The sequence below is a fragment of the Capra hircus genome, chromosome 2 (assembly GCF_001704415.2).
Source record: "Capra hircus breed San Clemente chromosome 2, ASM170441v1, whole genome shotgun sequence".
Taxonomy (NCBI): domain Eukaryota; kingdom Metazoa; phylum Chordata; class Mammalia; order Artiodactyla; family Bovidae; genus Capra; species Capra hircus.
Window position 1 is genome coordinate 130,860,391 of NC_030809.1, and position 27,368 is coordinate 130,887,758.

The 27,368-nt window shown below is 39.8% G+C and overlaps 1 protein-coding gene across 2 annotated transcripts in view; it reads left to right on the forward strand.

Annotated features, from left to right (window-relative positions):
* The window catches only part of NAB1 (NGFI-A binding protein 1), a 51,672-nt gene that overhangs the window by 11,675 nt on the left and 12,629 nt on the right, over positions 1–27,368 (forward strand). For both annotated transcript variants that reach the window (XM_013967703.2, XM_013967707.2), the window contains exons 2-4: positions 1,161–1,998; positions 16,840–16,973; positions 19,537–19,588. In XM_013967703.2, coding sequence (XP_013823157.2) covers positions 1,180–1,998; positions 16,840–16,973; positions 19,537–19,588 — 1,005 coding nt within the window. In that variant the 5' untranslated portion in view covers positions 1,161–1,179. The remainder of the gene's footprint in view (positions 1–1,160; positions 1,999–16,839; positions 16,974–19,536; positions 19,589–27,368) is intronic.

Sequence of the window (27,368 nt, forward strand, 5' to 3'; positions counted from 1 at the left end):
ACCTATTAGGCTCTTTCTAGAACCGCCGGAAGTGTTTCTGAAAAATGGTAACCGTTTCCTCTCTTTCATCACTTAGACCTAAGTGATCACCAAGTCTTGCCATTTATTTGTCTGAATTTTTCCTGCCTCTTTTTTCTCTGCTCCTAAATATACCACTTTGTATCTTACTTATTCTAGTTCATACTGAAATCACTCATCTGCCTGCCAGACTGATCTTACTGCTTTTTCTTTATAAGATAGGAACTAACTATACCTATCTCACAGGGCTGTTGTGAGGAGGAGACATAATGTTAAGTGCCTGTTTATCATACTGTCTGACAAGTATTCAGTGCGTGCGTGGTAGCAGAGTGTACTTACCTCCTTCAGAAGTTTTTTACCTTTCGCTTCTCTGTGTGCACTGCATGGAAGCAGCAAAGCGAATGCTCAAAAATACAGCATACAGAGCCCTGTGAGCCATGTTTGGCTTAAGTCCCTAGACCTGCTTAGCTGCCTGTGAGATCTCAGGCAGGTTACTGATCTTTGAGCCTTTATATTTTTTTCCTTTAAAATGGAAACTGTTACTGACTGTTGATCATTATGATTGTTAGGAGAGTAAGGTAACTTACAGATAGAGAGAGGCTTCCCAGATGGTATCGGTGGTAAAGAATCCAGCTGCCAATGCAGGAGACACAAGAGACTCAGGTTCGATCCCTGGGTCAGAAAGATCCCCTGGAGTAGGAAATGGCAAACCACTCCAGTATTCTTGCCTGGAAAATCCCATGGACAGAGGAGCCTGGCAGCTACAGTCCGTGGGTCGCCAAGAGTCAGACAGGCCTGAGTGCATGCAGGCGCGCGCACACACACACACACACAGGCACACACACGCGCGCGCACACACACGTGCACACACACACACACCCCCCCCATGGGCAGAGGAGCCTGGCAGCTACAGTCCATGGGTCGCCAAGAGTCAGACAGGCCTGAGTGCATGCACACGCGCGCGCGCACGCACACACACACACAGCATAGAGAGAGCGCCTCCTTAACAGTCAGTTGCTGTGCAAATGCTCCTTGTTTTTTGTTCTTCCCATAATGCAATCTTAAACCCTGTAGTGTCCGACCAAGACGCTTAAGAAGTTTTTTAGCAAGTATGGTGAGCGTTTCCTCTCTTCTTTTTGCAGGTTAAGCCCATCCACAGTGATGGCCGCAGCCTTACCCAGGACCCTGGGGGAGTTGCAGCTGTATAGAATATTGCAAAAAGCCAACCTGCTTTCTTATTTTGATGCCTTTATCCAGCAAGGTGGTGATGATGTCCAGCAACTCTGTGAAGCTGGCGAAGAGGAGTTCTTGGAGATCATGGCGCTCGTGGGCATGGCTAGCAAGCCCCTGCATGTCAGAAGGCTGCAGAAGGCGTTGAGAGACTGGGTTACGAACCCTGGCCTTTTCAATCAGCCACTGACGTCTCTGCCTGTCAGTAGCATACCTATCTATAAGTTACCAGAGGGCTCACCAACATGGCTGGGAATATCCTGCAGCAGCTATGAAAGGAACAGCGGTTCCCGAGAACCTCATTTGAAAATCCCCAAGTGTGCTGCCACCACGTGTGTGCAGAGCTTGGGGCCGGGGAAGTCAGACGTGGCAGGGAGCTTAGCGCTGCAGGCTATCGGCGACTCCCGGCTCTGGCAGGGCCACCACAGCACCGAGAGCGAGCACAGCCTCTCCCCAGCGGACCTGGGCTCCCCGGCTTCCCCTAAAGAGAGCAGCGAGGTGCTGGATGCTGCCGCTGCACTCTCTGTAGCCGAGTGTGTGGAGCGGATGGCCCCCACGCTGCCAAAAAGTGACTCGAACGAAGTGAAAGAGCTGCTGAAAACCAACAAGAAGTTGGCCAAGATGATTGGCCACATCTTTGAGATGAGTGATGACGATCCACACAAAGAAGAGGAAATCCGAAAATACAGTGCAATATACGGCAGATTTGACTCGAAGAGGAAGGACGGGAAGCACCTCACGCTCCACGAGGTACAGAGCCCACGCTTCTTTCTGTGTATGCGGTGCGCATGTCTCTTAAAGAAATTAGCTTGGCAGTAGCTTGCAGCAGAGATAATACACTCCCTGGAGTAAAGATGTTTAGGCTCAGCAAAATATAACTCTTTGGTGAAAATGGACCATACTGATTGTGTTAAGGTATTTCTGTGTTGAATTCAAACATGTTTAACTTGAAAACTGTAGTGTAGAGTGACTCTTAGAATAATATCAGTTTAAGTAGTGAAAGCATAATAATATCAGCGTATTATCAGTTTAAGTCGCTCGGTCGTGTCCGACTCTTTGCGACCCCGTGGACTGTAGCCCACCAGGCTCCTCCGTCCGTGGGATTCTCCAGGCAAGAGTACTGGAGTGGGTTGCCATTTCCTTCTCCAGGGGATCTTCCCAACCCAGGGATTGAACCCAGGTCTCCTGCATTGCAGGCAGACGCTTTACCCTCTGAGCCACCAGAGAAGCCCCAGGGAAAGCATAAAGTCTGCATTTAGAAGGCAGTTTGTCTTTTAATTAAGAATTAAAAATGAAATTTAAAATCTAACTTAAAAATCATTGTTGTAGACTTTTTAGGAAAAAAAGTTGTAAAAAATAACCAGAACTTAAAGTGATTTTCAGCTAGCATAGAAAACAAAATGCTATTAGATGAATGTTAGAAGAATTATTGTAGCCTTGAATATTGTTTTGGTGTGATGTTTGATATTAAAAATCTTCATTTTATTTTTGTAGCGTTCTATCTAGAAATATTTTGCTTAAGTACAAGAATACATGTATGTATATTTCTTTTACATTTGCTCCCTTTTTCTTGTCTGTCTGGCCAGCACATCATCTAAGACTCAAGCATGGGCTTGTCTTTTATAGTGTGTTTTCCCCTAAGGAGAATGACCTTTCCTTTCCATTTTTATCCCTGTACATGCTTCTCTCACAGTAACTTCAACACTTTATTGTACTTTTTAATATATTGGTCTGTCCCTCATAGTATACTTTGGGATTCTTCAAGGCAGAAATTATATCTCATTAATTTTTATATCTTCAGAATCTAATGTACTCAATAAATGCTTGAAAAATAAGTGCATTTCAAAATTACCTTTTTTACAGTATTGTAAAGTAAAATAAAGTAAAAATAAAAATTAAAAAAACATAAAAAAATAAAATAAATTCGTGTATAGCAAAAAAAAAAAATTACCTTTTTTAAACAAAAGCTGTTTGATAGCTAAAATTTATAGCCATTTATCCATTAGACGAAAGAGATAAATTCTCCTTGGAAAAAAATGTTCAGTTGAATGCAGTATTTCATGTTAGAAACATAAGATCATTCCCCACAGACTTGCACTTAAACACAAAAAATAGTATATACTCACTGAAAAAGTATTCAGTTACTACAGAAAGATGTGAAATAATTGAATCTGTAAACATCCAGCTACTTTTCTTTACATATACAAATGTGGGGTCATATTTTGCACACACTTACTCAAATTCTTTTTTAAAAAACTTAATAATATACTCAAAGTACAGTATACCATTAGATATATTTTTAGGCAGTTACCTATAGAGCTGCTGTATTCGTTTATGGGTTAATTATATTTCACAGTGTGAATGTGCTGTTATCTTAACCATTCACTTTTTGATGTCACTTAATGTGTTTTCATTTTTAAAAAATTTTATATGTGGTGAGACATGAATATGCTACACATACACCTTTACAGATTTGTACATGTTTTCCTATAGAATAGATTCCAACGTGTAAAATTATGGGCCCAAAGAATATGTAAGTTTAATATTTTAATAGATAGTGCTTAATTGCCTTCTAAAAAAGCTAGAACAGTTTATATTTTCTTCATCATTATATGCAAGTGTCCATTTTTCCACACTGTTGCTAATACTGCTTTTGTCATTTTTAATTTTCGTCAGTCTGAGAAAAACTTTCATTGCTCAAAGTAACTTCCATTGTTGAGGAAGAGCATCTTTTCTTATGGTAAATAGACATCCAATTTTATAGTCATATCCTTTGTTTTAATGTTGGAGTTGTCTTACCTTTAAAATACTGGTAAAAACTTTTTATATTGTAAGTATATTAACTTTTTGTCTTAGACTGTAAATATTTTTCCAGATTATCATTTGTCCTTTGACCTTTCAGACTGGTTGCCATGTGGAAATTTACTTCTGTATAGTGATAGTCATTGATCTTGTCCTGTGTCATTTCATTTATCTAATTCTCTGTTCCTTCACTGGTATAAAGTTACTTCAGTTACTGTATATTTTATATATGGAAAGGCAAGTGCCCCTTCAATAGTATTCTTTTGTAGCTTCTTTTTTTTAGGTAATCTTACACATTTCTCCTTCTCAAATGAAATTTTTAGTGTACTTGTCAAATTTGCCCAAAATTTCTGTTGGTGTTTGGTTAGAAATGCCCTAAAGGTATAGATTAATTGGGGGGAAAATGATACATTTACAATAATGAAAACTCCCATAGAGTAACGTAGTATGTGCATTTACTTAGCTCTTCTATATTCTAATGTAATTTTTTAGTTCTTTATTCAGAGTTTTGAACATTTCTTGTTGGGTCAAATACTGTGTATTATATGTGTGTATATTAAATGTTTGTATTATAAACACTTACATTTATTTTGCTTGTATGGATACATGAATATGTAAGCTATGAAGGGGATATATTTGTAAATGAAATTGTTTCCTTTTTAAATTACTATCACTGGCCAATTTTTATATATTAATCTTCTTTTCAGCAGTTTCACCATCTCATATTTTTAAATTATTGTAGATGTGAATGTCTGCTGATGCTTAATATGAGAGAATTGGTTAGCAAAATTAGTCTCAGGGACTCTGATTTGATCTCCTTTGGGCACGTCCTTGTGTAATTGTGTATTGTTGGCATACAATAATGAATTCGCAAGAACTTGTGGACAGATCGAGAAAATACAAGCAGCGTTATAATTCAGCTACACTTTGACACTCTCATTGCCTGTGACCCCATGTAGAGGAATCTGCTGAAGGCTACTATGATAGGGAACAAAGGGTGAGACATGTAGGCAGTCTCAGGCTCATGCTTCAGTCTAGCTTTCATATAGTTTTTAAATATGGCAGATGAGACACAGTCAAGGACTTGTATTTTTATTAAAGCAAAAGTATGTTAAAGAGATGGCTTTAATAAACCCTATCAGTCTCACTCAAAAAATTCCTAACCTGCTTTTAAAAAATCAAAAATGAATTATTTCACACTTCACTTTTCCTAAGGGGTACTTTGCTTCTTTGAATAAATAGGCGCAGGTGGTATTTAAGTAATGAGACCATTGTGGGTTTCCCAAAAGAAGGAAACAATCAAAATGAATGCTAGTAGGCGGAGATGTGGGGGTGTAGCTTTGGAAAATGTGGCCTGTATTTTTGAAACGAAACTTAGACCACTTATTATTTGTAAGTCAAGTGTGTGAATCTGGTCCGATAATATATTTTAGGATAGAAGTTTGTGCATCAGAGCGCTTTCTTCAAACTAGTAACCATCCAAGAGTTTGGTAGAAATTATGAAATTCTGAGGGAATTAAAGAAGCTACCATCAAGTGTACCATTTAGGTATTGTGATAATTTCACTTTTTTTTTTTTTTTTGACTGTTTAAAATGAGAGAGAGACTTGAGTTTTTCTAAATTCCTAAGACTAAAGAAGGTTACTAGTTTGTCCTCAATTTCTAAATAAGGAAAAATATGACTTATTCTTAATCCACTTTTGGTAGTATTTCTGACCCTGTGTATAGTATTACAAACTCTGTGGACACTATGCTTTTAATCTTTGAAGACATATAAGTAGGTCACAAGTAGATGAACACCAGAAAGTTATCTATACCAGAAAAATAATTTTCAACTCACAAGTACATAAAATTCTCATTTTTATATGCATTTTATACTTGTTTCCCAGTATACTTGTAAAATTTATAATTCATTACATTTTATTATAGAAAATTTTAGAATGAATCATTGTTACAGTCACTTTTTTTAAAGCTAGAGAATCAGTGATGGTCTTAGGACATGGCTAGGTGTGGCCTGGTGAGAGGAGTCAGACAATGAACGTAATATGCAAGAAGCTGAGGCCTAGAACCACACTAGTGACTGGTGGGGGCAGATGCTAAGGGACAAACCCAGGAGCAGGATTACCAAGAGGTCCAGGCAGGCAGAGTTCCCTCTGCGCAGGTGTGTTGGTAGAGTGTGTGGTAAACCAGGTCAGCAGAGTGCATCAAATCTTTCAAAGCAGTAAATGGATAGAGAGAGAGAAACCAAAGTTGAGAATAGCAAGGCCATGGAGAATGGAAGGGCTTGTAATATTCAGAGAGAGGAGCACACGGACAAGTAGGCATTACAGAGAATGTCTGTCAGCCCATAGCGACTTCTAGCCAAAGAGCTCTGGGACGCAGACAGGACGGAGGAAAAGAGAAGGTGGAGTCAGTGGGCAGGTTGTAGGTGTAATGGAAACTGGAGTGCTAAGCAGATTGCAGAAACAAGGAGCTAGGCCCATGGAGTACATGGGGGTGCCCGGTTTAGGTCAGCTACCACCGTAATGTTGAGAAGCAAGGCTGGGGGTGTCAGAGAAGCCCAGCAGTTTTAGTTTTGAGAGAGGGGGATCGTCAGATCAGGGAACCTGGTAGACCTGAACATACTGCTGCTACTAAGCTGCTTCAGTCGTGGATAGACGGCAGCCCACCAGGCTCCCCTGTCCCTGGGATTCTCCAGGCAAGAACCCTGGAGTGGGTTGCCATTTCCTTCTCCAATGCATGAAAGTGAAAAGAAAAAGTGAAGTTGCGCAGTCGTGTCTGACTCTTAGCGACCCCATGGACTGCAGCCCGCCAGGCTCCTCCGTCCATGGGATTTTCCAGGCAGGAGTACTGGAGTGGGGTGCCCATTGCCTTCTCCGCCTGAACATACTACTAGTAGTTATAATGCTTTGTTCCGAACTCTCAGCTTGAGTGGAGCAATTTCAACATCTCATACTTGAAAGAAATGCTGGATATTTCCTTTTGATCATTTTAAAAAGTAGATTATAGGGCTCTTAGGTTAGTGTTACTTCTTAAGTCACTTTAGATAAATCACATTTTTTCTGAGAATTTGTCCATTTCGACTAAGTGTTCAAACTTACTGGGATAGTTTATAGTTTTTAAAACCTAATATTGTTTGTACCTTTGTCTCTTTCCCCCTCATCAGTCTTGCCAGAGGTTTGTCAGTTATATTAATCTTTTCAGGGATCTGCAGACCGAAGCCTGTGGGCAAAATTTTGCCCACTTCCTAATTTTGAAGATAAACTTTCTTTGGAATACAGACATGCCTTTCTGTTTATGCATTATCTGTGGCTGCTTTTGAGCTACAGTGTAGGGTTGGGTTGTTGTAACACAGACTGGTCTGTAAAGCCTAAAATATTACTGTCTGACCTTTTACAGAAAAGCTTTCCCACTTCTTTATTAGGAAGCACTTTTGGCTTAATTGATCTTTGTAGTTACGTTGTGTTTGTTTACATCTGCTTTCGTATAGTTTATTGTTCTAACTTATATTTTATCCTGAGTTCATTAATATTCAGCTGTTCTTTTATAATGTAAGCAATTAAAGCCATGAATTCTCACTGTGTGTTGAATTAGCATTATTCCCAAAGGTTTCAATTCTGATTATTTCTTTTTTATTTATGCTTTCTGTTCACAAATTGTTAAGAAGGTTTTTTTTTTTTTCATTTCCTAATATGAGAGGTTTTCCCTTAGTTCTTTTTCCTAATGATTTCTAACTGAATTACATTGTGATCAGAGAACATGATTTGCATGATATGGCACCCCACTCCAGTACTCTTGCCTGGAATATCCCATGGACAGAGGAGCCTGCTAGGCTGCAGTCCATGGGTTCGCAAAAAGTCGGACATGACTGAGCAACTTCACTTTTACTTTTCACTTTCATGCATTGGAGAAGGAAATGGCAACCCACTCCAGTGTTCTTGCCTGGAGAATCCCAGGGACGGGGGACCCTGGCGGGCTGCTGTCTGTGGGGTCGCACAGAGTCGGACACGACTGAAGCGACTTGGCAGCGGCAGCAGCCGCCCTTTAAAATATGTAGAGATGTTAGTTATGGCCCAGTATGTGGTCAGTGTTTTAAATGTGCTTCTGCAGTTGTTAGAGTGTTCTGTGTGTGTTTGTTTTAACAAGCTTTTTAGGTCTCTTATTCAGACCTTCTGTGGACTGAATTTTTTATTATTTTGTCAGCTTGCTCTATTAGTAACTAAGTCGTGTGTTAAAATCACCTACTTTGATTGTGAATTTGCCTATTTCTTTTTGAATTATGTAGTGGCCTTACTGATTTTTTTAATAATGCATTTTAAAAAATTTTTTGTGTTGATGTTAATACATGTGCTTTCTGTTACTAATTGCTTGTTACTTCTTTTTTCCATCCTTTTGGTTTTTCTGAATCTATGTTTTCGATATATCTCTTGTAAATACTGATAGTTGGGTTTTTTAGAAATCCTGTCTTCCATTCTTTGTCTTTTAATGCAAACATTTGGTCCATTTAAATTTACTACAGTGACTGATGTTTTGCATTTATTTCCTTTATTTTGTATTTCTTCCCTTCCCCTTTTTCATATCTCACATTTACCATCTGGAACTAGTGTCCTTCAACTTGAAGTGCATTATCTAGAATTTTCTTAATGAAGGCCTACCGTAGGCAAACTGTCTCCTTCCCCACCCTACTGGGAAATAGCTTCATTCTGCCCTCGTTGTCGTTACTGTTGCTCTGCTGCTAAGTTGTGTTCAGCTCTTTGCGACCCCGTGCAATGCAGCATGCCAGGCTTCCCTTTCTATTACTATCTCCTGGAATTCGCTCAAACTCATATCCGCCGAGTCAGTGATTCCCTCCAGCCACTTCATCCCCTGTTGCCCCTTCTCCTCCTTCCCTCATTCTTTCCCAGCATCGGAATCTTTTCCAGTGAGTCAGCTCTTTGCATCAGGTGGCCAGACTATTGGAGCTTCAGCTTTAGTGTCAATCCTTCCAATGAATATTCAGGGTTGATTTCCATTAGGATTGACTGGTTTGATCTCCTTGCTGTCCAAGAGACTCTCAAGAGTCTTCTCCAGCACCACAGTTTGAACACATCAGTTGTTCGGTGCTCAGCCTTCTTTACGGTCCGATTCTCATATCTGTACTGGAAAAGCTATAGCTTTAACTACACAGACCTTTGTTAGCAAAGTGATTTCTTGGCTTTTTAATGCACCATCTAGGTTTGTCATAGCTTTCCTTCCAAGGAGAAAGCGGTTTTTTTTTTTTTAAATTGTAAAGCAGTTTATTTTCTTGGGTTGACAACAGATAAATCTCGCTTGAAATGTGGCAGTAAGTTTGGGTAGAAGAGGAGGATATTGGTTATATTAGTACTGAGATATTGATGGGTATACATCTGAGGCAGCATATTTTCAAGAGTATTTTCTTATTACAAATTATCCGCCTCATTTCCAGACTGTGCATCTTGATTTTTTAAATATATATACTTTTTATTAAAGTATAGTTGACTTACAGTGATTCGGGTACAGTGCAAGGTGATTTGGTTATACAAATACAGATACATTATTTTTGAAATTTTTTCCATGGTAAGTTATTACAAGATACTGACTGTAGTTCCCTAAGCTATACAGTAGACCTTTGTTGCAAATCTATTTTTTAATTAGAAATCTAGCGTTCTGTTCATGCTGAGTCAAACAGGTAGAACCAAAATGTTGTAATTTTTTAGTTAGGAAAAAAATGCGTAAGTTTTCTAAAATATATTTGTTGTACATATTTTTATATATGTATACAAAAGCTTTTCTGAGTTCAGTTCAGTTCAATCTCTCAGTCACATCCATCTCTTTGCTACCTCATTCATTGCAGCACGCCAGGCTTCCCTGTCCATCACCAACTTCTGGAGCTTACTCAAACTCATGTCCATAGAGTCAGTGATGCCCTCCAACTACCTCATTCTGTGTCATCCCCTTCTCCTCCTGCCTTCAGTCTCTCCCAGCATCAGGGTCTTTTCCAGTGAGTCAGTTCTTCGCAGCAGGTGGCCAAAATATTGGGAGTTTCAGCTTCAGCATCAGTCCTTCCAATGAATATTCCGGACTGATTTCCTTTAGGGTGGACTGGTTTGATCTCCTTGCAGGACTCTCAAGAGTTCTCCAACACCACAGTTCAAAAGCATCAATTCTTCTGTGCTCAGCTTTCTTTATAGTCCAACTCTCACATCTGTACATGACCGCTGGAAAAACCATAACTTTGACTAAACAGACCTTTGTTGGCAAAGTAATATCCCTGCTTTTTAATATGCTGTCTAGGATAGTCATAGCTTTCCTTCCAAGGAGGAAGTGTCTTTTAATTTCATGGCTGGAGTCACCATCTGCAGTGATTTTGGAGCCCAAGAAATAAAGTCTGTCACTGTTTCCACTGTTTCCCCATCTATTTGCCATGAAGTGATGGGACTGGATACCATGATCTTAGTTTTCTGAATGTTGAGTTTTATATCAGCTTTTTCACACTCTTCTTTCATCAAGAGGCTCTTTAGTTCTTCACTTTCTGCCATAAGGGTGTTGTCACCTGCATATCTGAGGTTATTGATACTTCTCCCGGCAATCTTGATTCCAGCTTGTGCTTCATCTCGCCAGGCATTTCTCATGATGTACTCTGCACATAAGTTAAATAAGCAGGGTGACAATATACAGCCTCAATGCACTCCTTTGCCAATTTTGAATCAGTCTGTTGTTCCATGTCTAATTCTAACTGTTGCTTCTTGACCTGCATACAGATTTCTCAGGAGACAGATAAAGTGGTCTGGTATTTGCATCTCTTTAAGAATATTCCACAGTTTGTTGTGATCCACACAGTCAAAGGCTTTAAGCATAGTCAGTGAAGCAGAAGATGTTTTTCTGTAATTCCCTTGCTTTTTCTGTGATCCAGCAGATGCTGCCAATTTGATCTGTGGTTCTGCTGCCTTTTCTAAATCTGGAAGTTTTGTACATCTGGAAGTTTTCGTTTCACATACTGCTAAAGCCTGGCTTGAGGGATTTTGAGCATTACCTTACTAGCGTGTGAGATGAGCACAGTTGTACAGTAGTTTGACTTCTTTGGCATTGCCTTTCTTTGGGATTGGAATGAAAACTAACCAGTCCTGTGGCCACTGCTGAGTTTTCCAAATTTGCTGGCATATTGAATGCAGCTCTTTAACAGCATCATCTTCTAGGATTTGGAATTGCATCACCTCCACCACTAGCTTTGCCTTCATTCTTAATTGCTACTTATTTTGGGTATCAAATTCTATATTGTCATTTACTTTCTGTTCGTAATCAAAAGTATCATTTCCCTGGCCTTTTGGCTTTCATTGTGTTTAGAAGCCAGTGGTTAGGTGACTGTTGTCTGCTTTAGAAGTCTTTTTTTTCCTATGCCCCAATTCTTCTTCCTCCTTAATTCTTCTCTCCTTCTGACTTCTCAGTTTTTCTTGGTCATTTTTACTATATTACTCTTTTAGTCATATTTTCAACTCCTTTTATCTCTTTAAATGAAGTCCTTGAGGGTCTGTTTCTGCTGGTTTTTACTTTTGACTCCTTCTTTGACTGTTTAATGATTTCTATCTATGAGCTCACATTTCTTGAAACTGTGGGAATGTTTTGAGAGCTAGGAAAATGGACTCGCCTAGAGGTTTTTTGTTTTTGCTTCTACCAGGCATCTGTACTTCACACACTACAACTCTGGAGCCCCATGAAAGTAAATTCTCAGGCTGATAGTGTGAATTAGGGCTGAAAATCCATGTGAAGAGCTGATTTGGGTTTATGAAATTCTCTCCCAGTTAGCAATAAGGTTCAAGACAGGTAATTCTCCTGGCATTTCCCGGTGGGCAGGAGGGGACCGTGAACAGATATCTTTCTTGTTCTGTCTTACATTTCGCTGTAGTACTTTCGTATTATTTTCACCTTTATGGAGGAAAGGTCTTTGACTCTTCAGCCTCTCCTTTGATGGATTCTGGCGTTTTTCTCTCACTCTCTCCACATACTCACCAGCCTAACAAGGCTGTGAAGATTGAAGCTTAAGTTCATCTGGTTTAGCATCTGTCCTCAAGTGAGTCTGTTGAGATACTGTCTTCATTCATTTTGGCTTCAGGAGTTCTTACTGTCTTGCTGGCTTATTAATGTAAAGATATTTTTTCTTTCTATTTTAGTCAACATTTTTCCTGTGAGAAGTGTGAGAAGGGCCAGGCACCGTACATAGCCCTCCCTGTGCTTGAAGTGGAAGCCTTGATTGTCCTCTGAGCCTCCCTGTTACATAGCCTTTATGTTGTAGTTCTGTGCTAACACTTACGTGAAGCTTAATTGAAAGTCACACTCATTTGATTGTCAAAGATTATCATTTTAAATACTCCCAGCAAAGACAGTTTTAAAATCTAGTTATAAGTAATAGAAGGCTAACTTTAAGAAATCTTTTCACAGAGATGTGAATGGAGTTTTGGTATTTTTAGCTGTGAAAGGAGGAAGTGGAGGAAGTAAGGAAACCAGTGAAGGAGACTATCTTATTTTATACTTTTAACAAAAGTAGAAACTCAGAACTTTTAAAAACCGAGCTTGGTGCTGCGGTGACTAACTACTGGTTTCGGAGAGTTTTTCTTTTTAAAATACATCATAACTTACTGATTTAATTATTAGCGACTTAGGATTATGAAATCTAGAAGATACTTACAGAAAATACATTTTTGAGGGGAAAGCCTGATGAATTGGCTTCATATTATGGTTATTTCTCTAGCCTCAGTTTTTCTGCCAGAAGGCTCTCTGAGGGCCTGGGGAGTTCAGTAAGGTTTTCCGGTCTGTTAGAGCCTGAATTCAGTTACACAGATTGCATTCTGTTTGCTTTTCTTGGTTTCTGGTAGGATGATGGAAGGAATACTAGAGCACTGTTTTAAATTTATGTTGAAAAGTTATTATCTATGGTTGTGCATGAGCTGGTACCTCTGAGATGTTGTCAATTAAAATATCTTACCGACAATCAGAATTTCTCCATACTTACTTAGGTTTATGAGCACAGAAAAGAACCAGCTACGTAATAAGCAACTCTGAAAGGATATTTAAAAGTCATTGTAGCTACCACTAAGCTGCAATTGAAGTTAATTTTTTTAGGAAATTATTCTTTGAAGTATATTTTACTTTTTGCTCCTGTAACATTGTGCTTATCAAAAACACTTCGGGAAGAAATTGATCTACTGATGATTCTTTAGGAGGGGAGGGAGAAGGCTGAAAATAATTTCTTCCTATTATACTTTTATATTCAGCATGGGTTTAAAATAAGAAACCTGGCCTTAATTGCTAGTAGCCATATTAGAAGCATTCAGTTCGGTTCAGTCACTCAGTCATGTCTGACTCCTTGTGACCCCATGGATTGCAGCACACCAGGCTTCCCTGTCCGTCGTCAACTCCAGGAGCTTACTCAAACTCATGTCCATTGAGTTGGTGATACCATCCAACCATCTCATCCTGTGTCATCCCCTTCTCCTCCTGCCTTCAGTCTTTCCCAGCATCAGGGTCTTTTCAAATGAGTCAGTTCTTCACATCCGGTGGCCAAAGTATTGGAATTTCAGCTTCAGCATCAGTCCTTCCAATGAATATTCTGGGCTGATTTCCTCAAGGATGAACTGGTTGGATCTCCTTGCAGTCCAGGGGACTCTCAGGAGTCTTCTCCAACACCACAGTTCAAAAGCATCAATTCCTCGGTGCTCAGCTTTCTTTATGGCCCAACTCTCACATCCATACACGACTGCTGGAAAAACCGTAGCTTTAACTATACAAACCTTTGTTGGCAAAGTAATATCTCTGCTTTTTAATGTGCTGTCTAGGTTGGTTATAACTTTCCTTCCAAGGAGTAAGCCTCTTTTAATTTCATGGCTGCAGTCACCAACTTCAGTGATTTGTGTGTCTAGGTAGTAAAAATTAAAATGTGAAGAATACTTAAATACATTCATTAGTCAGTCAGTATTTATTAAGCTCACAACCCATGCCAGAGACTTACAAGCCAAGTCTCTGCCTTAACATATAAAAGAAAAACAGTGTATGTTAAGTGAAGGGAAGAAGGTTACACACCTATATTCACATGTATGTACACAGAGGAATACTGGGATAATATGCATAAAAATATTAATAGTCATCCTGGATGGAATGCATGTTACATTTGTTTTCTTTTGCTTCTCTGTATTTTCAAAACTTAAAAAAAACTATTGTGAATAAAGTGGGATGTCTGGGTAGGGAGGAAGAGTGCCTGATTCCTTATCAGAGGAAAATGAGAATTGATATTAAAACAACTTTGTGGCAAGTGTGTCTTCTCACTTCTTGTTAGAGTCCTTGGAGGTAGTGATATTATCCTGTTTTGCCTCAGAGAAAACTGAGGCTCTGAGACGTTTTCACATGTCCAAAATTACACAGCTGGTAAGTGATAAAGCAGACGACTCCTACGCCTCTCTGCCTTCAAATCCCGTCAATTTGCCGTCAATCATGCCTGGAATGGGTTTCTTGCTTTTTTTAAAAAAAGTCTGATATACCCCTTGGCAGTTTCTTACATCTATTTAAATTGACAAAATTATATGAAAAACATTTTCTAGTCTATTAAGCAAATTATAGACTTGGAGTTTAGGATAACATTTGATATTTAAATTTTTAGAACTGGTGTTTGGTCAATGAGCAACTCTATAGTGGCAATATTTAACACTTAGATAAAAGAGTGGAATTACATGAAATTAAAACACATTTGCTCCTTGGAAGAAAAGCTATGACAAACCTATACAGTGTATTAAAAAACAGAGACATCACTTTGCCAACAATGGTCCATATAGTTAAAGCTATGGTTTTTCCAGTAGTCATGTACGGATGTAAGAGCTGGACCGTAAAGAAGAATTGATGCTTTCGAACTGTGGTGCTAGAGAAGACTCTTCAGAGTCCCTTAGACAGCAAAGAGATCAAACCAGTCAATCCTAAAGGAACTCAACCCTGTATATTCACTGAAAGAACTGATGCTGAACCTCTAACACTTTGGCCACCTTATGCAGAGAGTCGACTCGTTGGAAAAGACCCGTATACTGGGAAAGATTGAGGGCAAGCGGAGAAGGGGGTGACAGCGGATGAGATGGTTGGATGGCATCACTGACCTCAGTGGACATGACTTTGAACCAGCTCGAGGAGATAGTGAAAGACAAGGGAGCGTGGTGTGCTGCACGTCATGGGGTTGCAGAGTCAGACACAGCTTAGTAACTGAACAACAGCAATGTGAATCTTAGAGACCTTGTTTTTCCTTTTTAGCCCTCATGTGTGATAACACTATTATCTTTTACTAAGTGATTTTATACATATTTAATGAATATCATTTAACTTTTATTCCTTCCTACGAATTTTCATGTCAGTTCACATTTAAAAATATCTATCAGACGATGTATATTTAATTTTGTAAATTAATTTAATGGGAGGCTAATTACTTTACAATATTGTGGAGGTTTTTGCCATACATTGACATGAATCAGCCGCAGGTGTACATATGTCCCGCCGTCCCAAACCCCCCTCCCACCTCCCTGCCCATCCCTTCCCTCTGGGTCATCGCAGTGCACCGGCTTTGAGTGCCCTGTTTCATGCATCGAACCTGGACTGGCAATCTGTTTCGCAAATGGTAATATCTATGTTTCAGTGCTGTTCTCTCAAATCATCCCACCCTCGCCTTCTCCCTCAGAGTCCAAAAGTCTGTTCTTTGTATCGGTGTCTCTTTTGCTGTCTAAATTCCATATATGTACATTAATATACTGTATTGGTGTCTTTATTTCTGACTTACTTCACTCTGTATAATAGGCTCCAGTTTCATCCACCTCATTAGAACTGATTCGAATGCATTCTTTTTAATAGCTGAGTAATAACTCCATTGTGTATATGTACCGCAGCTTTCTTTTCCATTCATCTGCTGATGGACATCTAGGTTGCATCCATGTCCTGGCTATTATAAACAGTGCTGCGATGAACATTGGGGTACATGTGTCTCTTTCAATTCTGGTTTCCTCGGTGTGTATGCCCAGCAGTGGGATTGCTGGGTCATAAGGCAGTTCCATTTCCAGTTTTTTAGGAATCTCCCTGTTCTCCATGTTGGCTGTACTAGTTTGCATTTCCGCGGACAGTATAAGAGGGTTCCCTTTTCTCTGCACCCTCTCTAGCGTTTGTTTGTAGACTGTTTGATAGCAGCCATTCTGACTGGTGTGAGATGGTACCTCACTGTGGTTTTGATTTGCATTTCTCTGATAATGAGTGATGTTGAGCATCTTTTCATGTGTTTGTTAGCCATCTGTATGTCTTCTTTGGAGAAATGTCTGTTTAGTTCTTTGGCTCACTTTTTGATTGGGTTGTTTATTTTTCTGGTGTTCAGCTGCATGAACTGCTTATGTATTTTTGAGATATATTTTGTTTTAGTTAAGGAAATATTATCATCATATAATCAGATCCCTTGGTTTCTCATAAACAAAAAAAGATGCAGAACATTTTTAAGCTTTTTATTTTGCTTATTTTCCATGAATTCTTATACTTAAAAATAAAGCATATAAATAAATAAAACCAAGATGACTGTTGATTAGTTTGAGTTCTGAGAGGTGTAGGTGACTTGATTTTCTTCTGAAATTAGGCAATAAGAGTAATTAGGAGTAAAGGCTATTCTGATTTTCATAAATTATGATTTAACTACATAATGATGTGACATGTTTATATACTTAAGTGAAACATTTTCTATATTGACGAAATAAAAATGCTTATAACTTTTGAAACTCTTGAAATGCAGCTCACCGTTAATGAAGCAGCTGCTCAGCTCTGTGTAAAGGATAATGCCCTGCTGACAAGAAGAGATGAACTTTTCGCCCTGGCCAGGCAGATTTCTCGAGAAGTCACCTATAAATATACTTACAGAACCACCAAGTAAGTGTTTACCTGACAGTATTTTTGCAGTTTGATAAAGTAGAGCTTGAAACACAATCCATTGATAGAATATATTTAAGAAAAGTAGAAGTGTAATTAAATAATTCTATCAACAGTGAAGTGAATTTTCAAAACATTGTTGCTGGAGTGGTTTTTGCTAATTTGTATAATCCTCTTTTATTGTCTTTTGAAAGATGGTTCCCTAGCACTGTAGCCTTGGTCTGGTAGTGGTTCTCAACATTCTTCTCTCACCTAGATCCTTTGCTTTTGAGTGTGATGAAAGGGTTTAGTTAAGCAGCGTTTATAGACTTATTTGTATACTATACAAACTACATGCACTTTTTGAACTCTTTTTAAAGGAATGTGTTTTCTTTCGCAAAGTGTTTGCCAGTCTGAGGGGCTTCCTTGGTGGCTCAGACGGTAAAGAGTCTGCCTGCAATGCGGGGGACCTGGGTTGGATCGCTGAGTTGGGAAGATTCCCCTGGAGAAGGAAGTGGCCAACCCACTCCAGTATTCTTGCCTGGAAAATCCCATGGACAGAGGAGCCTGGCAGGCTACAGTTCCATGTGGTCACAAAGAGTTGGACACCACTGAGCAACTTCACTTTGCCATCTGATGAGATTAGCTAAAGAGAGAAAGACTTCATTACCCAGTAAGCAAAGGAAAATTGGAAAATACTAGGTGACTAGTAAGTGAAGTATGGAATATGTGTTTGAAATAAAAAACCTCATGTTGAAAAGCAGTGGTGATTTTAAAATTTAACGTAAACATACACATAATATATTCTTCATCTTATTCTCACTTAAAACCTAAGCATTGTCTATAGATAGAGGAACATTTTGATTTTGTTCACTTGGCTTTATATGGACCCTGATTTCCAGTGCACTATCAGCTGTGCTTGCCACTGCTTCTGTGAGGAGATGAATTGGCATGACTGAGTGTATGTTGAAAAGACCATATCTTGAGCGCCGTTCCCAGCTCTAATAAATCACATCCTCTGGGGATGGAACCTTAGAGTCCAAACTTTCACAAGTAGCTGCTATGATTCTTGTGCGTGTTCAAACTTGAAAGCCACCCAGACAGGCACTTGCTTTCATCACCATTATTTTCCCTAACTCATAGTGGCTTTGTCGTCTGTTCTGTCAAGAGCCCACATACTTAAGAAATCAGCAACAAGTAAAGTAGTGCAGAATAAACGATCAGGATAAGAATATACAGCAACACTGGAGAATTATTTACAAGATTTTTTTCTTTTGAGTTGAATGTTCAAGAGCTGATTTTTGTGACGTTTTCTTCACTGTATTATACAAAAATTTTTTTCTGACATTTACATAAATTTCTTTAATCAAAGTAGTACATGTACGTGATATATGAAGTCTTATAGTACACAAGGCTTATTACCAAGCAATTACCCTGCTCCCCCTTCCTTCTGAATACTAAAACCCAGAAGCCACTGGTTTCAACAGTTTTTATTTTTTATAGTATTTATTTACATTTGTGTATTTTAAGTTAAATCATTTTAAAATGCATAAGACTTTGACATTGTAAGCTGAAACTAAGTGAAAAGCTAATGCCAAAAGTTGCGCTCTCGTTTCTGTCTTGTTACTCTGTTCCTCTTCTCACTGTTAGTAGTTTTTATTAGTCCTTTTCATCCGTCTAGTGTTTGTCTGTGTGCATGTATTTCTCACTTACACCTTTTCTTTTTATTTTGGAAAAAACAAGAAGTAGCATGTGTCTACATTATGTTGTGTTTCATTCTCAGTTTACCATGTGTTAGAGACCTTGCTGTATTAGTACAGGTACATCTTTGTCACTTTTTTTGTTGGTCTGTTTTTTAACAGCTGCAGGAAACTGCAGTATGTGGCTCTACCGTGATTCATTTAACTAGTCCCTTGATGGACACATGAGTTGTCTAGTCCTTTGTCATTATAAGTAATACCACAGTAACCTCATACATATTTTGTTGATGCTGAGATGTGTTTTTCCACATTTTAACATCTTTTGTGTTGAGGTATAACTTAAAAATGTGTGACTTGCCATAGTTGAATTGGCAGTTATATCTGATGTCTGTGTATGTGCTTCTGTGGGATAGCTTCCCAGCAGAGGGATACCTGAAGATCAACGGAAGATGCAGGTATAGTTTTGATAGGTAGACGGAATGGGCTTTACGCTCATGTAGCCTTAAGCATTCATCTTAAGTGGTCATCGCTGTCATTTTATTCTAAGCTGTACTGGCCCATGAAGGATCGCATAGAGCACGGTCCTCGATTTTTTCCCTCTTTCATTTTGTGGTCCTCATTAATACTGGGTGTTTTCTGTGTTAGGCATTCTTAGGTAGTGGCCTTTTAAAGTGTATCATGTGCTTGTGTTTGTCTGTTTCCCCATTGTTAACTTAGAAATGATGAAAAGTCCCTTTTTCATTACTTAATGTTCATTATGAATGTCTTATTTCTGGTGGCAGGGTTCCAGAGTTATTTGTTTTGGTGGAAGTTTATAGATTTAGATGCCTTTAGAAAAAATTTATCACCTTCTCAAATTTTTCTCTCTCCCTCATTCCCCTCAGGTCAAAATGTGGAGAGAGAGATGAATTATCCCCGAAGAGAATTAAAGTAGAGGTATGATTATGTGTTATCTTTTCTTACGCTAATAGTGTTTGCTTACTAGGTCAACTGAAAAAGAAAGAATGGTCCCTCCAGCTAGTGAGAAAATGTGAATTGTGTAATCTGAAAAATGATACAGAATTTGGTCACTTTGAAATATCCTTAGTAATTTGAACTAGGATACTCAGAAAATTCCTAGAAGGCAACAACAGTGATGAGCTTGGTGCCCAGTCAGTTTATCAAAGGTTGATTTGTAAATAGGTGTTTCTTACACATTTAAAAGTCTTTACTGGTGAAACAGTTCCTTTTATAATTTTATTTATATCATTAGTCATCAAGTAGACTCAAAGAAGCTAAAGTTTAATTTCTTTATATTAAGTATCTGAGAGAAGTGATACTTTAGTAGCTGTAAGTTATGAAAACTTCACTGTAATTAAAAGCCTCTTTTAGGGTATCACTGCTGAGGCTGTCTTTCTGATTTTAGACCTGTGAATAGTAAGGTGAGTTGAGTAAGAAAAATATGTTTTTCTTAGAGCTCTCAGAACTAGTTTCAGAATGACTACTCCTTAATTTGGATTGATACTTTTCTAAAGGCCCATCTGAAGCAGAGCAGGCAGGTCCTTTTTCTCCTGGACAAGGGAGAGAGGTCATTACTCTTGGTCATTCATTATTTAATTTCTTGTTAAGGAAAACAAGCTGTGTTTACCCTAAATTTCTATAATCAGATTGTTCTTGCTAACCATCTGATTGCCTGCAATAATCTTTCATTTATACCAAAGCCAGAGTTAATCTTTTAAAAACATGCATCCCTTTTCTTGCTTAAGTCTTTCTAGTGGCTGTCTGCTGTGCCTAGAATAAAATCTGCACTTTTTCCTGAGGCACCGAAGACCCTGCACGAGCTGACTCTGACCCGGCTCTCTAACCTCATCTGCTTCCACACTCCCCCATCCTTACTGTGCCCCAGCCCCACTGACCGACCTCCTGTTCCTGGAACACGCCAGACTCATTCATGCCTCAGCGCTGGCTGGCTGTCGCCTCTCCCTGGGTCTCTCTCAATCTTCACGTGGCTTCAGCTTGTAGCCGAGAGCTTCCTGGGAGTTCCCTGCTTCCCTCTCTAAAGAGGCACTGTTGCCCCATCATCACATCTGGGCTCTTTGTCCTGGCGTGGCTTGTGCTCACAGCACTTACCCGTTTCTGAAACTGTTACGCACGTGTTTCTAATCTGTTACTGGTCTGCCCCACTAGGTGCAAATAGAGCTCTTAATCTGCCTGCCCACTACTTTTCCTTAGTTTAGGATAGTGCCTTGTGCTTAGTAGGACTTAAAGTCTGTCCAATGAAGTCAGGAATGGCCGTGAGTAAATATCTTTGCGTTCTAGAAGCTTTAGCCGTACATAGTGGTTCTCACAGAAGAGAAGTGTTGTCCAAAATGAGCACCTTTTAAAAAATTTTGCTTATGTTTGTAATCTACTTCAGTGTTAACTCTGAAGTAACGTTTAAGATGGGTTAAACCTCATGTCTAGTACTCAAAAAACTCACTGAAATGACCCTAAGGCCATTGAAAGAGCTAACTGGTGAAATATTTTCTCCTGTGGCATCTCAAAATAATGAATGCGAGAGGATCCCTGTGGATTTATCTCTTAGTGACTCTGCCTCTAGGAGGGAAACCGGATAAAACTACTAAAGGTCACGTGCCATTGGAGGATTTAGAGGCAGGAAGGTACAAAACCCACCCTGTGGCCGGGAAAGGTAATCAGTCAGCTGCTGGGTTATTAGAGAATATGTCTGCCTCTCTTTCTCACCATTGACCCTCCACACCATTGTGACTCAGGCTGTTCTCGCATTTTCAAGCCGCGGTTTCCTTTTGTCTGGCTTCAGAGGTCACTGGTGAAGACTGAAGTCTGAGATCATGAATCTCATGGACTGTTGGAGCTATAGTGTTTTCTTGTTAGGCTGTACTGATAAGTCTTTCTGACCCTCTCGATAGCCCTGATGTGAAATGTAAGCTCATTATTTCTATATCCAGTTACAGGGTTTTGGATTTCTTTTTAGGAGTTCACGGTGTTAGGTTGAAGTTAGATGCAACCCTTCCAGTCCTTTATATTCACTAGAGATATTTGAGTTATGCGTGCGTTTTAAGTCTCTTCAGTTGTGTCTGACTCTTTGCGGCCCTGTGGACTGTAGCCCACCAGGCTCCTCTGTCTATGGATTCTCCAGGCAGAAATACTGGAATGGGTTGCCGTGCCCTTCTCCAGGGGATCTCCCGACCCAGGGATTGAACACGCGCTGTCAGGCAGGTTCTTTACCACTAGCGCCGTCTGGGAAGCCCCGATTGAATTACAGTTCTATATGATTAGTTAATTACTTTACTAGACTTCCCAAAGCCATTTGCACAGTCGTGGATTTAGAATTAAGATATAGTCATTGTTTCCTTTTTCTATGAATAACTGTTCTAACCCTTCCTAAACAGACAAGTGACTAATAAACCCCAAGTGTTCTTATAGGCAATAAACTCTTGACTTTAGAAATGAATAGGGACTTTGGCTTTTAATTTAGGACAGCTGTTTACTTTTGTTGGTTTATTTTTTTGTCTTGTTTCTGCTCAGTTTTTTTAACTTGCGTATTGCAGAGCACTGATTTATGCAAAATGTGTGTTATGCCTATGTATACCTACACGTGTATATAGTGTAATGTGTGATGCTTTGTAAAATATACAGTACTGACATAAATGGCGTTATATTCCTGTCCCTGCCAGGCATTTGAAATTCTCTTGTGTACTCTAAGTCAGATTTGAGGTCCTGGAGCTGTCCATTTGGTTTCGGAAGCTGATACTGAGGTAGTTAGTATTGGCAGTATAGGGTCACTACTCCCCTAAGAAGGCTTCACCAAGCGTTAGTGCTTTCTTTATGCCTACCTTCTCTGTGGCTTCTGGGGTGGGGGGAGAATTTCTGGCATGAGAAGAGATGAGGGGAGGCTTAATGAGGAGATACCGTCTGAGCTGGATTTTAAAAGAAGGGTAGGATTTCAGAAGATAGGGATGTGAGGTGGAAAGTGGAGGGGCATTGCAAAGAAAGACTAGCGTGGGCAAAGACACAGAGGTAAGAAAATACTCTGTGTGTTTAGAGAACAGTCAGACCAGCTTTTCCAGAATATGTGGCTGACACAAAGGACATCATAAGTAAATGAGAAAGATTTTAGAATTCTTTGAGTATACTGAGTATACTTGAGTATACTTATTTCATTAGAGTATTGTTTTGTGATTCTTAGCTCATTAATTCTCTATTAAGAAAAAGTTCTATAAAAATAAGCTTTGCTTATTGTAGTATAAGATTCCTAATTACTAGGCTCAAATTAATGATTCTCTTCATCTTTATTTTTCTAAAATTTTTGTCAGCAACCAATGAGCATATATGCCAAGTTGCTAAGTTTTTTCAGTCTTAAAAAGATCATTTTTAAGATCTGTAACATCAGAGAACAAAAAGAAACGTAATATCTGATAGATGAAATAGAAGTAACTCAAAATAGACATGTAAAGGAAAGAGAGAAACATTTTCTTTTGCGCCATTTTCAATGGACAAGAATACACTAAAAAAACTCGTGCTTTATTCAGGCTCAGTAGTTGCTGGCATATCTTCTGATCTGTTGGTGAAGGGTTGAATGGAACAAAATGTTAAAATCCTTGTCTGATTTTTCTCCTATTATATAGAGTATATTTTATATAAAAATATACATTCATATACATCTGTATGGTTGTTCCCCCTAACAGTTAACTGTTTATCGATTGTCGGTGTAGAGTGCCAGTATACATGTTGTGAAGTGCTCAGGATAATCTCTTATTCTTGAATAGTGTTCCTTCCTATGGGGATGTAAGACATTAAAAAACGTGGACGTTTGGAACTTTATAAGTCCTAGAATATATGAGATAGTCACGGAGAAAAAAGCCTGCTGACTTCCGGAGGCCTTGTTAGGGTAGCCTGTCACTTATTATACAGCCTCTGGGGAAAACCTCTTTGGTCCTATATGTTAGTTGGTGAGGTTTGGGAATATTTCTCCTGTTGAGGCTAGATCACCGTCCTCTGTGAATCCACTTTCAGCTAAAATGCTGATGGATTATTACATTTATTATTTTTCATCAGAGACCTCGAAGCTAGCTCTGGGTCATTTGTGGAAATAACAGATTTTATTGAATCTGTTACATGCCTGTCCCTGCTAGGCATTTGAAATTGATCATCACAAACCTTGTCTACTCTGTAAGAAGGCTTTATGAGTTCCACTCACAGCCGAGGAGAAACCCAGAAAGGCTCAGAAACTTACCTGCCTTTTCACATTGCTGTCTAGTAGCCAGAGCCTGGCCTTCGTATCTAAGTCTGACTTGTAAACTTCAAAGCAGCGCCACTCTCCTGGGTGCTCATGATCATTCACAAAGCACCCAAGGTGAGAAAAATGCTTTCCTCCTGCTAGCACGGTAAGAATGGCAGAGCGTGCGCATGACCGACCGGCAGTCTCAGCAGAGGAGGGAAGAGTGACAGTTATTCGCTAATTCAAGGAAGGCATGCATTTTCAGTAGAAAATTTAACAATGTAAGTTACGAAGTGTTTTTAAGATAGCACCATTTGACATACTCGTGTTTTAGAATGAAGGAAAAACAGTGCATTGGGAAGATTAGCAGAATAAATCAAGAAAAATTAGTTTGAGTTTTTTATACTGTGTGACAGAACGTATTTAAGAAGGCTTGATTGCAAGTTAAAGGAGATGAAAAATCAAGAGCCACAGTCCCTGTCTTGCCTTCCTCTCAGTTACAACATCAGTTATGAGTGGATTCAGTTGATACCTGTTTTTTTTAATCAGGAGCATATCCTATGAGCAAACCCTGTCATTTCCTCCCGTGTAATAAGTACTGTCGTAGAAGAGAGAGAGGATGCGTGAAAGCGCCAGTCTCAGCCCGGTGATGGCAGCTGACTGGATGGACTGCTGCTGTCCAGTCTCGCCTGCCAGCTTTCTTTGCGCCCTGAAATTGCTGGAGACTAGGCAAAGAGACGAGAGGTGACAGGCTTCTCGATCCTCTGTGGGCTGGAAGTGCAAGGCAATCAGAGATAACTGGATGAAAGAAATGAACTGTGTTAATAGAGACCAGAAAGTCAGAGAATTGGGGCTTGAAAAAGAAGGACTTAGAGGAAACATCTGCTTGCAGTCCCAGTGGGGTGGGGGTGGGAGAGTGAGGAAGGAGGGGGAGGAGGGTCAGAGTATCCACCTCCGCTGTTACTAAGCTGGTTGAAAGGAAAGCTGATCTAATATGATGTAGACTCTTCCCCTCTGGATCAGAAAAACAGAAGCATTACAATGTGCTATTCATACAGAAAGTGTGAGTAGAAAAAGGGAAAATGCACGTGTGAGACCAAGAACATCTGTTGGAGCAAGTCTTTTTAAAGATAGCTAAGCAGCGGTTTTAAAGCGAGTTGCTAGAATCTGGTGGGAAAGGATGAAGAGGAATCGGGGTGGAGAGCAATGAGATGAGAGTAGTTAGGCCAGGAGCAGCACCCCACCCTGTATCTTTTAATTTCTCAGTGCTCAGGCTCGGAGTCTCTCCAGTAAGGGAACACGGTGATTAATGATGGCAGCCGAACATGGCAGGAAGACAAATTGCTCATAGCATGGCACAGCTGGTTCCTGGGGAAGAGCTTCAGAACACACTAAGAACAGTCCTGTACCAAACACGATTCGAAGAGGCCGTTTTCTTGGGCACATTCTCACTCTTATTTCTCAGTTGTATGTTTTGGGGCACCTTGAACTTACTTTAGATGTCATGAAGTGAAAGCCACTCAGCCCAGTGGTTTTCTCATCCATGATGAACTGTCAAAAGACTGGGACAAAATTGGAGTGAGTCAGGAACCCAGCTGAGAGAGACCACTGACCTGTGTTATCTACTGCTTATCGCATGCTTTCCTTTCTCTTTATTAATGATGGAGCAGTGTCCATTTTGTAAAAACTTTTCCCGTGTCGAGTTTGAGGTTCTCCCAGCTTTTCAGAATCCTCAGGGTTAATAATCCGGACAGTGGTGCAGCCATATGTTTCTATCAGTTCAGTTCAGTCGCTCAGTCGTGTCCGACTCTTTGCGACCCCGTGAATCGCAGCACGCCAGGCCTCCCTGTCCATCACCAACTCCCGGAGTTCACTCAGACTCACGTCCATCGAGTCTGTGATGCCATCCAGCCATCTCATCCTCTGTCGTCCCCTTCTGCTCCTGCCCCCATCCCTCCCAGCATCAGGGTCTTTCCCAATGAGTCAGCTCTTCGCATGAGGTGGGCAAAGCACTGGCTTTGTCTCCATCCCTTCATTCTTTCTCCACTGACCTCCAGCAGCATGTTGGGCACCTACTGACCTGGGGAGTTCCTCTTTCAGCATCCTATCATTTTGCCTTTTCATACTGTTCATGGGGTTCTCAAGACAAGAATACTGAAGTGGTTTGCCATTCCCTTCTCCAGTGGACCACATTCTGTCAGACCTCTCCACCATGACCCACCCGCTCTCGGTTGCCCTGCGGGCATGGCTTAGTTTCATTGAGTTAGACAAGGCTGTGATTGGATTGACTAGTTTTCTGTGAATATGGTTTCATTGTGTCTGCCCTCTGATGCCCTCTTGCAACACCTACCATCTTAATTGGGTTTTCTCATGCCCTGGGCGTGGGGTATCTCTTCACAGCTGCTCCAGCAAAGCGCAGCCGCTGCTCCTTACCTTGGACGAGGGGTGTCTCCTCACCGCCGCCAATGTGCATTTTCCAAACCTCTACCATTTGCATTATTTTATTTAATCCCCACAAATTTCCGTTGAGCAGTTAAGCTGTTTTTTAATCTTCATTTAAAAACTGGGAAACCTGGAAGCAGTGAGGTGAACTTTGCATTCGTCTGCTGATGGACATTTAGGTCGCTCCTTGTGTCTTGGCCGTTGTAAATAATGTTGCTGTGAACATTGGGATGCATGTATCTTTTCAAATGAGGGTTGTTGTTTCTTTTGGATGTATACACAGGAGTGGAATTGCTGGGTCATGTGGTAGTTCCATACTACAAAGCTACGGTAATCAAAACAGTATGGTATTAGCACACAAAAATAGACAAAAAGATTAATGGAATAGGATAGGGAGCCCAGAAATAAACCCGCACACCTATGGCCAATTCTGCAAGAAGGAGGCAAGACTATAAGGTGGAGAAAAGACAGTCTTTTTAATAAGTCATGCTGGGAAAACTGGATACCTACATGTAAAAGAATGAAATTAGAATATTCTCTAACATTATAGGCAACAGTGAGCTCAAAATGGATTAAAGACCTCAATGTAAGACCAGCTGCTATAAAACTCCAAGAGGAAAACATAGGCAGGACATTCTTTGACATAAATCATAGTAATATATAATTTTTTTGTATCTGTCTTCTAAAATAAAGGAAATAAATGCCTCTGGTAACTGTTGTTAGTTTCACAAAGGTTTTAACTCAAGGATTTTATGGTTCTGACATAGGCTTTGAAGCCAGTGTCTGTAGCTATAAAATGAGGGAACTCTAGGGCTGTTTGTGGGATAAAATGAGACAATACAAGTAAAACACAGGACATAGTTAGGAAGCTGGTTGATTGTAGGCACCTGAAAAATGATAGCTGCTCTTACGGATGTTATTTTCTGCTGGCTTACCTCATTGAACTTGCGAATTTAAAGGAGGATTTGTCAAAGATAAAGCTGGGTTTTAGGTCTAAATAAATTCTCAGGTGAAAAGTGGAACGACTAAGAAAAGTGTACTTTTCATTTAAACTAT